The sequence below is a fragment of the Drosophila rhopaloa genome, unplaced genomic scaffold (assembly GCF_018152115.1).
Source record: "Drosophila rhopaloa isolate 14029-0021.01 unplaced genomic scaffold, ASM1815211v1 contig_163, whole genome shotgun sequence".
NCBI lineage: Eukaryota > Metazoa > Arthropoda > Insecta > Diptera > Drosophilidae > Drosophila > Drosophila rhopaloa.
The window spans coordinates 13,139,105-13,150,585 of NW_025335043.1; the positions used below are offsets into that span (position 1 = coordinate 13,139,105).

General features: G+C 43.2%; 1 protein-coding gene across 3 annotated transcripts; it reads left to right on the forward strand.

The window, feature by feature from the left end:
* Window positions 1-509: 509 nt before the first annotated feature.
* LOC108039983 (DENN domain-containing protein 5B) lies at window positions 510-8,980 on the forward strand. Of its 3 annotated transcripts, none has more exons than XM_017117195.2 (15): window positions 510-722; window positions 914-1,364; window positions 1,424-1,533; window positions 2,204-2,616; window positions 2,682-2,971; window positions 3,051-4,131; window positions 4,782-4,988; window positions 5,698-5,875; window positions 5,934-6,273; window positions 6,337-6,466; window positions 6,534-6,784; window positions 6,861-7,006; window positions 7,133-7,251; window positions 7,317-7,699; window positions 7,826-8,980. In XM_017117195.2, exons 2-15 carry the CDS (start codon window positions 1,097-1,099, stop codon window positions 8,245-8,247), a joined length of 4,338 nt encoding a protein of 1,445 aa, XP_016972684.1. In that variant the 5' UTR covers window positions 510-722; window positions 914-1,096; the 3' UTR covers window positions 8,248-8,980. The 3 variants fall into 3 exon arrangements, with proteins under 3 accessions (XP_016972684.1, XP_016972687.1, XP_016972686.1); XM_017117197.2 differs by lacking the exon at window positions 510-722 and adding an exon at window positions 732-861; XM_017117198.2 differs by lacking the exons at window positions 5,698-5,875; window positions 5,934-6,273; window positions 6,337-6,466; ... (3 more) ...; window positions 7,317-7,699; window positions 7,826-8,980 and adding an exon at window positions 5,463-5,675.
* Window positions 8,981-11,481: the final 2,501 nt, after the last annotated feature.

The window sequence follows — 11,481 nt, forward strand, 5'->3', positions numbered from 1 at the left end:
AGTATATATTTAATTACGTTGCGTTGAAGAAACAGGTTTTTTAAGTTTTGGCTGACAAAATATTTTTCTAATTTTTTCTAATTAGAAATCGCAAAATTTAAATATTATATTTAAGTTTCTAAACTTATGACATTGTAAGAGGACACCCCAATGTTTTCAGTGGATCGTTTTCATTTTAAAACCTATTACCTATTATAAAGAGAATTTAGATTTTTTCTTTTGTGTTATTGGCTTTATTTTACTTGAAATTCGAAAGTAGAATTCGCAAATTTAAATATTATATTTAAATTTTGTTTTTTTTTTACAAACATATTACCTATTATTAGAAGAATATAGATTTTCCTTTTTCTGTATGTAAGTAGATTTAGGAAATTTATATATATTTAACTTCAATAACGTATGACTTTGTAAAAGAGCACCCCAATGTTTTCGGTCTATTTTAAAATAAAATGCTAAAAATACCAAATATTTTTTGTAACGGTCACTATCTATGGATGTATATAATTTAAGCCGCCTGGTCTTACTGGCAACCAAAGTAGTTTGTTTGCCAAAAAATTCAGTAGTAATACTCCACGCACTATATATTTGCACAGCTGATGTTGTTGTTGGCTCCAAACAAATACGCAGCCAACTTTTAACCCAGTTTTAAAGGCTCCCAAAGAAATCAGCTCCAAAAGTCACAACAAACTCATCGCACTCAAGGGTACAGGAGTAAAAGAGAGGTGGGTGAAGAGTGAGAGAGGGAGAGTGTTTTCTTTTGGTTTTCTTGTTGTTGGTGGTGGACGGACGTGGGCAACGACATTGGCATAGAAAATTTTGCATACACTCTCTCCTGCACACACACACAAACTCTCGACGAAAGTAAAAATAAAAAAACAATAAATAAAAATAGCACTCAAACGTATTTTTGCAGACGGAAATTGATTGGTTGTGTAAATTGGAAAGTGCACGAAATCGCGAGCGTATAACGGTATATGTATACACACACAAGCAGCAAACGCACACACATGGAGGCAGCGCTTTTGGTTTGATGTCCCACTTGGCGGATTAAAGACAAAGAGAGAGAAAAGGAAGAGAAGGAGCAGGACGAGGAGCGATGACCACGCGGGAGAATGTCGTTGCCAGTCGTTTGTCCAAGTTGATGCTCAGCAGCGGGAGTGGGAGTAGCGGTGGCAGTGGCAACCAGTTGCCTCCGTCCTCCGCCCAGGTCCAATCGCCCACCTCGCCCGGAGAGCAATCCCAATCCCAATCCGAGCTGAACCAAATAAAACGAGACGCTGATCCGCAGTTCTCGCGCTTCGCCGATTATTTTGTGATATGTGGGCTGGATCTAGACACGGGTCTCGAGCCGGATCGCTTTGCGGGTAAGTGAAAGCTCGCCATGCGTCCCCCTACGGTTATCCTTAATATCCTCATTTTTTAGGAGACAACCTGCACTGCTCGCCACTGGACCGCGCCTACAAGAGCAAACCACTAGCCCACTATCCTGAGAATGTGCCCTGGAACCCCTTCGATGCTCATGGCATTTGCATGGTAAATCCGGAGGTTTTCCCCCATTCGTCTGTGTTAGGGTGGGTCGGTTAAATTCGATCAGATAATGTCAAACATATCCCCAAAAAACATCATAAGTGGCATATTCTGTGCCAAATGCTGACAAAATATAATTAGGTCAGAAAATGATGAATAAATACGTGTCAATGGAATCAGGTCAATTTAATATATGAGACTTCGTAAGAGGTCGTTCCCGTTTAAATTTAATTTTAAAATCATTTTGTATTTTAGAAGTAAAATGTAGTGATTTTTCGTATATATTTCCTTACTTAAAAGTTTTTTTTTAAAATAACTACAATGCCTCTTTTGAATATTAATTATAGATCCAAAGGTTCTGAAAGAAATTAGTTTAATATGGCCCATGCATACGCATTCAAAGTAATCGACCCACCCTAATCCATATTCATATCTAATTGAGCTCAATTGGCTGCCCTTTCGGTGGAAATTCATGCTTGGCTAGCCAGTTCATTGATACGAGTTGTCAGTGGAGAGAGGAGCATTTTTAATTGATGCCACGACTACGGCCGTGTTACCCCGCCCATAAAAACCTTCTTATCTCTGGCATCTAGCCATGTGTTCGAATGAATGGATTTTATTTATACCCGCCACTTGAGATTGAAAAGTTATTAGCCCCTCCATTTGTCTTCCACAGCTCTCCCTGCCGCAAGGCCTCCGCTTCCGCACCCAGAAGCATAACATCGAGCCCAGATTCCACTCGTTTGCCACCACGCGGGAGGATGGAAAGCGGTGCTATGGTTTCAGCTTGGTGTTTTACGAAGAGATTCGCAACCGGAACATTTGTGGTGCCATCCACACACTGCAGAGCATGTTTATCACAGAGCTGTCCAATGGCCAGCAGACTCACTCGCTCAGCCGGGTAAAACAGGATGGCCCGGTCAGTCGATCCTTGCCCAGGCACTTCAAGGTGGCCGGACAGGCGCCGCAGTCCGCACAAAGCTACTACGACATCAACAAGGACAAGCTGTACGTGGCCAAGAGCATCACATTGATTTGCCAGGCTCCCTACGCCTTTGCCGCCCAGATGTTTCTCAAGAATCTCTACAGGTATGATATATAAGCAAATTATCAAAAATTCCCTAAACTGATACTAATTTTTTCTACTACCCTAGATGTCTTCCTCGACAACCTGGTGCTGGCATAAGCTTGGAGTCATACGTGTACAACATACTCTATGAGGTGATGCTGCCGCAGCAGGGCAAGTCCATCCGCGTTTACCTGCCGCCCACAGAGCCGCATCTGCCCGCTATTGCATTGATCCTTCAGCGCCCGCTTCTGGCAACCGAGTTGCCCCTTCTCGACTTCCCGCTAAGGCTGCTTTTCAAGTACCTGGGCGTAGAGTGTGTCATACAGCTGCTGACATGCGTCCTTCTAGAGAATCAAGTCTTGCTGCGGTCCACAGGTAGGATTTTCAACAATATGAAAAGGATATAACCCACAAATAAAAAATATATATATTAATATTTCCCGTTTTCTTGTAGATTACCAAAGACTTATGATCGTTGGCGAGTGTATTACTTCGCTGTTATTTCCGTTTGTGTGGCCACATGTTTACGCTCCTATCCTGCCGGCTGCCCTGCACCACTTTTTGGATGCGCCAGTTCCCTTCGTGATGGGACTGCACGCCGAGTGCGAGGCTGCTCATAAGATTGGCAGCGAGGCAACTCTCTGCTTCGTGGACATCGATAAGAAGCACATCCAGCTGCCTGAGGAGCTTCCAGTCTTCCCACACAAGATGGACTTTATGGCCGAGATCGGTTCTGTGCTGGACAAGTTCGAGATCGAGCGGGACCGCGACCAGGAGCCCAGTTTTAGGAACGGCTATGTGGGCAGGGGAGCCGGCGGAGGGGCTGGCGGCAATGGTAGTGGCGGACCAGGCGGAGTCGATGCCATGATCTCCAGCTGTACACTGCCCACTGGTTTGCAGGCTACGCGTCGCAGCAAGGAGCGTTTTCAACAGCTGCAAGAGACCGTTTATACGTTGTCGGGATCGCCAGGCGGTGGTGTCGTAGATTACCAACCGCTGATAGCGCACCCCTCAAGGATCGATCACGTACCACGTATTGCTGACTTCCTGCGTAGGAAGGGAGGCATAAGGGGAGCTGGCTCTCCGGTGGGCAGTCCCACAGTCTCGCTATCTTCCTCGCCGGTCGGCATATACCACGACGTGGACGCAGTAGACGCCACAATGCCAGTCAGCGCTCGCCGGTCGGAGAAACAAAAGCTGAGCGCAGTGGATCAGTACTACCAGGATCTGCGCATCAATAACTCGGTGCGGGAGATTTTCCTCAATCGATTCGTGCACATGTTCCACGCCTACGAATACTTTGTGATCTATCCAAACCAAGCTCGGGATGAGTGGATCTCGAACCGCGAAACGCTGCAGAACTTCGACAAGTCCTCGTTCCTCTCCGATCAGCCGGAGCATCACCGCGCCTTCCTATCGCGCTTCCTTGAATCTCAAATGTTCGCCACTCTGATCGACAACAAGATCCTGGCCATGTGGGAGTCGCACCCCGATGAGCAGCTCCAGCTGTTCGACCAGCGCGTGAAACTGCTGAGGTTAGTCTCTAAAAATTTAAAGTTGAAAAATAGATAGTTTTTTCTGCATTTTATTTACTTTTACAAAATTCGAAACCACAAAAAATTTAACACAAACAAAATAAGAATAAGGAGAACAAAATTTGGTTTTTTGCAACCAGTTAAGCCTTTACCACGATATCGATGCGGATTTCTGTTTGGCTTCCATTTATACCAATTTTTTTTGCGTGCATATTCTAAAGGCACAATATTGAACAATCTAATAATGATAAGGTTTTACCTACACATGGCGTTAGAAGTCTAGTATTAACAACTTACTCCTCCTCGCTGCGCTCAAAATCTCTGAGAGATGAAAATTTCCCTGTTGCCTTTGGAATCACATCACCAATGACAAAAATCACAATGATAAACACAAGTAAAATTTGTATAATGTACATGCAATATAATTTGTTGCATGTTATGAAGTGACAGTAATTTCAAACTGTTTAGTTCCATCAAACAAAACTAAAATGGTATTTAGATAGACTTTTTTTTCAGTGTTATTGAGACCAAATAAATTTTTAATTTCATTTTTAAGTTTTCAAAGTACTGCATATATTGATTCTTTATTGTAAGACCATAGTAATATATCTAGTTTTAATGCGTTCTTTTATTATGTTATTACATTTCAGGCGACGTCACGGGGAGAACATGATCGCCGCCACCAGCTATGAGCCGTGTGTGCTCAGCCAGGACTCGCAACATGGCTTTGAGAAGCGGCTCAACTGCATCGACATCGAAGTGACGCCACCCAGCGAAATTCTGGCCAACCGGGCGGCCTATTTCCGCAGTTTTCCACTGCTCGAGAAGGGTGTTCTTAATCAGGAGTGCGCCTCGAGGTAGTTGCCCTAGTCGTCTAGTTCCCACAGTTTCCCTTTTGTATAGATAGTCGTAGAGCACGTCCTGCTTTAAGGTCAAACACCACTCCCTACCCTCTAACCCCCAGCACCCATCTAATAACAAGAGTCCCCAGATATCGGGGAGAAATGTACCTTAGCCCAGAAAAGGCTGGCAAACGTTTGATATTACCTAAATGTTAATTATAAATACCATAGACACCTAATTGTACGTAGATGTATTTCATGAACCTTTGTTAGCACAAATTGGATCAAATCGAATCAAATAGCGCGTTTTCCACTGGAAACTCACTTCCGTTGGTAGCATATTTTTATTTCTACTCGTATTGTTTTTTTATTAGTGCATACCACTTAACAATAAATTCTGCATTCTCCAATCGTTAACCGAGACTCTTCGTTTTGTTTTGTTTTGTTTCGTTTCCCCGCCGTAAATTGCACCGCATGCACCGCCCACAGCTCACCGCCTGCTCCTCCTCCACTCGGTCACCCATCCACATCCAGCACCTTATCCACCAGCCCCCTTCGGAATCCCTACTAATCCGCTATCTCTTTATTCTCGTTCGAAATTCAAACTAAACTCAAACCGATACTTCAAACTCATCCGCGCTAACCTTCATCTACCAACAAACCTCAACCAAAACCGTATCCGAATCCGAATCCGCCTCCGATTCCGCATCCGCATCCTTAACAGAGGCAACAGCCTGCGGCGGGTAAAGAACGGCAACAAGTGGCGGGCCAGGGAGATCTCGCTGGACCAGAAGCCGGGTTCCAATGCCATCAACCGACTTTCGGCGAACCTGACCACAGCGGATGTGAGTCCGGCCCTGATAGCCCAGGCCAACTGGACGTTTGTGGAGCGACTGCTGAAGGTGAGCCTTGTGAAGTTGATTTTGAATCAGAACTTTAAATGGTTGGATCATATTGTAGGACATCAAGTCGAAGACCAACCGCATGCTGCTTGAGAAATTGGGCAATGAGGCAGTGGCCTTGGGCCTTAAGGGCGACGGCATCGAGGAGAATACCCTAATAGCCAGCATGTGCGATCTGCTAGAGAAGATCTGGTCGCACGGCCTGCAGAACAAGCAGGGCAAGTCGGCCCTGTGGGCACATCTCCAGGCCTACCTCGAGATGCAGGAGGCCCGGGGAGCTGGTGATAGTTCCGGAGCCGAGCAGACGCCGCAAGTGTCCAGCAGTCCGGGCAGCAAGATGACTATTGCCACAGCCTCGCCGGCACTGGCCTGGAACGCAATGCGCAAGCGCATGGACTGTAAGTGCAGCTTGGAATTTTCCTACTTGTTGTCTAACTTGGTATTACGCTCTCCCACGGCAGATCTCTCCACATTCCAAACGGACTTCGACAGTCCGCCCAGTCCAAATCGCAGTCGCTCGCGGGATCGCAATAAATTCGTGGGCCTGGAGCAGCTGTGTCCACTGCCTGAATCATTGGAGTTCGATGTGAAGTGAGTAGAAGAACGAGAAGCCACAGACACCTTGTATAAAAAACAATTTCTTTAATATCTACCAAAGAAACGTGCTTGCCATGGCGGATATAAAGACGCATATTGGCTACACTCGCGCCTGGGTTCGTCTATCTCTGGAGAAGAAGCTGCTGTCCAGGCATTTTCGTACCCTGCTCTCCGACGAATCATTGCTGCGATCGCTGTACAAGCGCTCGGCCTTCCTGCGCTGCGAGGAAGAGAAGGAGCAGTTTCTCTACCATCTGCTCACACTTAACACGGTGGACTACTTTAGCTTCACCAACATCTACCCCACGACGAGTAGGTCCCGCTAGCAGTCCTGTATCTTGCCTGTGCTCAGCCGTCTTTTGGTTTCGCTTCCCTTTCCCGCCCACAGAGTTGCCCTACCGCGTCGTGATCTTCCCCTCCCGCAAGTACGGCTCCTACCACACCTCCAGCAATGTTTGGATCATGGTCTCTGGCACCATGAACGAGACACAACGGGTACCGGTGCCGAAGGGTTCCTTGGAGTTCATCTTCCATGTAAGTTAGTCGATGGTGATTTAAAAATCGAATAAATAAGTGGTATTTCCCTAAATATCCTCACGAGACGTTGCGCCCTACAAAGAAAGCATCCTAGAAACTAATCCAATGTCCTTCGTCTTGCAGTACAAAAACCTTGGCCTACTGACAACCATGCGCATTGGACACGACAACTCGGGACCCAGCCACAAGTGGCTGGTGGAGCAGGTGGTGATGCGCAATGAGGTCACCGGCCACACCTACAAGTAAGCTAACAGTAAACCGGGCTAAAGTGACACCTGTGTAACATAATTTGGCTTTTTCTCTTGAGATTTCCATGTGGTCGTTGGCTGGGCCGCGGCGTCGATGACGATTCCACGGAACGCCTGTTGGTCGGCCAACGGGTATCGACCAGCGTGAAGAATGCCGAGCTGGTCCCAGGATCCGATACCCGCACTCCGCCACGAACAAGAAGTCCCAGCGTACAACGTCAGGAGTCACTGGCTCCCTCGGAAATTCAACACCAGCTGGGCAACTGCGTCAACGTCCTAGTTAAGTGGCACTACAAACCCAGCCGAGATCGGGATGTGGGCACGCTAACCAACCTGTTGTGCGGAGACGATGGGCTGGTCAAGTGCCTGGAGCAGGTCTTTCTTTGCGGCTTTCGGTCGGCGCGGTTCTTTGGACGGAATCTTTACATTTGGGACTATTTCAGTAAGCAGATTATTTTTGAATGGACTTTGACATTTTGGAGCCAGGTTTAAAAGAGATAATGATCAATTCTATCCACCAATCAATCTTGCTTATATCCTTTATAATAATTTTGTTCAACCTTTCCAGCCAAGATCAAGGAGCTGTTTGAGCAAAATCTGCAGCTGGAACTGGAGGACTCGGCCTCTAGTTTGGACTCTTCCCTTAGCAATGGAAGCGGAAGTGGCGGGAGCAGCTTGCAGCGCCGGGAGATCTCCAGCATTTGGCGCCTGTACGTGCAGTTGATGGACGAAATCAACGGCACGGCGCTTGGCAAGGATGGGAAATTCCAGCTGCTGATCTGCTTGAGCCTGCGGGAACACTTGCTGACGCGGCTCATAAAGCCAATGGCCCTTACCAAGGTGACTCACGAGATGTACGAGGAGGAGAGTTTCCTCCGACGCCGCAATCTTCTCACTTTTCTTATCCAAATCCTGGAGCCGCTGGACGACTGCCACATCGTACTGGAGAATTCAATCACACAGGGTATACGCATCCCGTCCCAGTGCTGAGGGGCGGATGCTTCACTCCCACTGCAATACACATACCACAACTCACCCACGGACATTTGCAACCAGTGACCTAGAGAATACTCACATACATATGCTCTTAAGGAATCTCGGAACTCTCGAATTCGTTGTTAGCTTTTAATATGAAGCGGAAAATCACTTGCCCCTGATAACATTTAATTCTAACTCTAATCCCAAGCCTAGCAACTTGCCATTCGACCTGAAAGCTTGCCAAGAAACCAAGTCAAATGCTGAACGTTTTAGGGGGATTTATGCCAGTCCCAGGAACATTGAAGCCAAAGTTGAACAAAATTCCTTGTCATCGACGCAATCGAATTTTAAAGACATTTACTGTGCAATTAAGACGTTTACTATAAAGAATTCTAAAATGTTGTTCAAAAATCTACATATATGTAAAACGTACGCGTGTGTGTAGCTAGTAGATAAGGTCCCAACCTAATCCAGTCAATTCTCCTGAGTTCCAATTTCAACGGTAGCTTTTAATTAAGTTGATTTACCAAAGAATCTTTGTTTTTTATTACGACCAACGAATATTGGCGAATATATTTTGTATATTACTTTATTGGTATATATGGAGTGAGTGAAATGAGATTTACCCAAAGGTGTTTACGTTATATTCAAGCTTTATTTTTACATTACATTTTTTTATCAAAAAATGTTTGCAAATAACACTGAAAGTCAATAAATACGCAAAAGACATTAATGAATCTCGAAAGTGGCTGTTATTTTAATTACGAACTGGTACCAAATAATTAAAAATGGAGGTTACAAAAATAACATGAAAATGGGTCAAAAATTTGATCAACGTTAAAATGAACATTTTGAATGCAGATTTTTAGAGAATGGAACCACGAGTGTTTAGAGGTAAGCCACTCTTAAATCGGATAAAATTTGATAAAGCTATGGACTCTACAAGTCCAAGTTTGAGTCACCCTATTTCAAGTCATAGGAAACTTAGGAATAACTAACATGAAAATGCGTCAAAAATTTGATCAACGTTAAAATGAAAATTTTGAATGCAGATTTATAGAGAATGGAACCACGAGTGTTTAGAGGTAAGTCACTCTTAAATCGGATAAAATTTGATAAAGCTATGGACTCTACAAGTCCAAGTTTGAGTCACCCTATTTCAAGTCATCGGAAACTTAGGAATAACTAACATGAAAATGCGTCAAAAATTTGATCAACGTTAAAATGAAAATTTTGAATGCAGATTTATAGAGAATGGAACCACAAGTGTTTAGAGGTAAGCCACTCTTAAATCGGATAAAATTTTATAAAGCTATGGACTCTACAAGTCCAAGTTTGAGTCACCCTATTTCAAGTCATCGGAAACTTAGGAATAACTAACATGAAAATGCGTCAAAAATTTGATCAACGTTAAAATGAAAATTTTGAATGCAGATTTTTAGAGAATGGAACCACGAGTGTTTAGAGGTAAGCCACTCTTAAATCGGATAAAATTTGATAAAGCTATGGACTCTACAAGTCCAAGTTTGAGTCACCCTATTTCAAGTCATCGGAAACTTAGGAATAACTAACATGAAAATGGGTCAAAAATTTGATCAACGTTAAAATGAAAATTTTGAATGCAGATTTTTAGAGAATGGAACCACGAGTGTTTAGAGGTAAGCCACTCTTAAATCGGATAAAATTTGATAAAGCTATGGACTCTACAAGTCCAAGTTTGAGTCAACCTATTTCAAGTCATCGGAAACTTAGGAACAACTAACATGAAAATGGGTCAAAAATTTGATCAACGTTAAAATGAAAATTTTGAATGCAGATTTTTGGAGAATGGAGCCACGAGTGTTTAGAGGTAAGCCACTCTTAAATCGGATAAAATTTGATAAGTCCAAATTTGGGTCACCTTTTTACAAGTCATCGGAAACTTTAAAATAACTAACATGAAAATGGGTCAAAATTTTGATCAACGTTAAAGTAACAATTTTGAATGCAGATTTTTAGAGAATTAAAACACGAGTCGTAAGAGGTATGCGACTTTGGAATCGGATTAAATTTGGTAAAGTTATGGAATCTGAAGTCTAATTATGGGACCCCTTTTTTTAAGACATCGAAAACTTAGAAATAACTAACATGAAAATGGGTCAAAATTTTGATCAACGCTAAATTGACAAATTTGAATGCAAATTTTTAGGGGATCACATCACAAGTCTTAAGAGGTATGCCACTTTGGAATAGGGTTAAATTTGGTAAAGTTATGGTCTCCACAAATCCAATTGTGGGTCACCTTTTTACAAGTCATCGAAAACTTTAAAGTAACTAATATGCAAATGCGTCAAAATATTGATCACGTCAAACAACAAGTCTTAAGAAGTATATCACAAATTAATGCATATTTTGGGATTAACCCTCTAGTGCCCAAGACCGCCTCCAGACGGGTAAGGTTAAAAACACCGTTATTTTAGTCTTTTCATTCCTTTTGACTCGGTTTTGCGTTTTTTCTAATTCGGGGAAGTCCAAAAATTAAGTTCGTTGCGTTTGGAATACATACTAGAGCTTGCGCAAGCTGCTGTAGTCATTTGAAGCAGAAAATTTGTGCAACTCGGACGAAATAATTATTTGCAAATTAAGTGCAAAATATAAATATTTTTTTAAAATATTATAAAAAGTTTGTTGCTGGAAAAAAAAATTGTACCGTGTTGCTGATAGTCTCAAGGACTCAAAAAACGAAACCCACACTAAAAATAAGATTTCGTTAGCTTTCTATAGCTTTTATAAGGTATCCCGTCTAGAGGCGGTCTTGGGACAATTCGGGAAAAAAAAATTATAAGGTAAGTTTGAAAGTAGAACAACCTATGACATATTTAAGTACAAATAATTGCTTCAGTAGACATGGAGCGACGACAAGTGAATAAGCTATCAGCTCTTTCCGACGTGGAGATTGAAAAATTTTTAAATTCAATTGATATTGACATTGATACGGGCGGAGAAGAAGAATTGGAGGAAGATTTGACTGATGATGTTTGCGAGGCAGCGCGTCCTGTCAATGAGGAAGATGAAGAAGCGATTGAGAAAGTTTTGTTCCACCGAAAAAACCATCCGGACGCTAATAACACAAAATACCAATTGCCAAACTTCCGTTCAGAGGTTGCACAAATAATTGCTTCAGTAGACATGGAGCGACGACAAGTGAATAAGCTATCAGCTCTTTCCGACGTGGAGATTGAAAAATTTTTAAATTCAATTGATATT

Excerpts from the sequence above, each read along its gene's own strand:
- LOC108039983 (XM_017117195.2), top strand. The coding sequence starts at position 1,097 with ATGACCACGCGGGAGAATGTCGTTGCCAGTCGTTTGTCCAAGTTGATG. Across the intron at positions 1,365-1,423 it reads CGAGCCGGATCGCTTTGCGG|GAGACAACCTGCACTGCTCG; the intron begins GTAAGTGAAAGC and ends CTCATTTTTTAG. Across the intron at positions 2,617-2,681 it reads TTTCTCAAGAATCTCTACAG|ATGTCTTCCTCGACAACCTG; the intron begins GTATGATATATA and ends CTACTACCCTAG.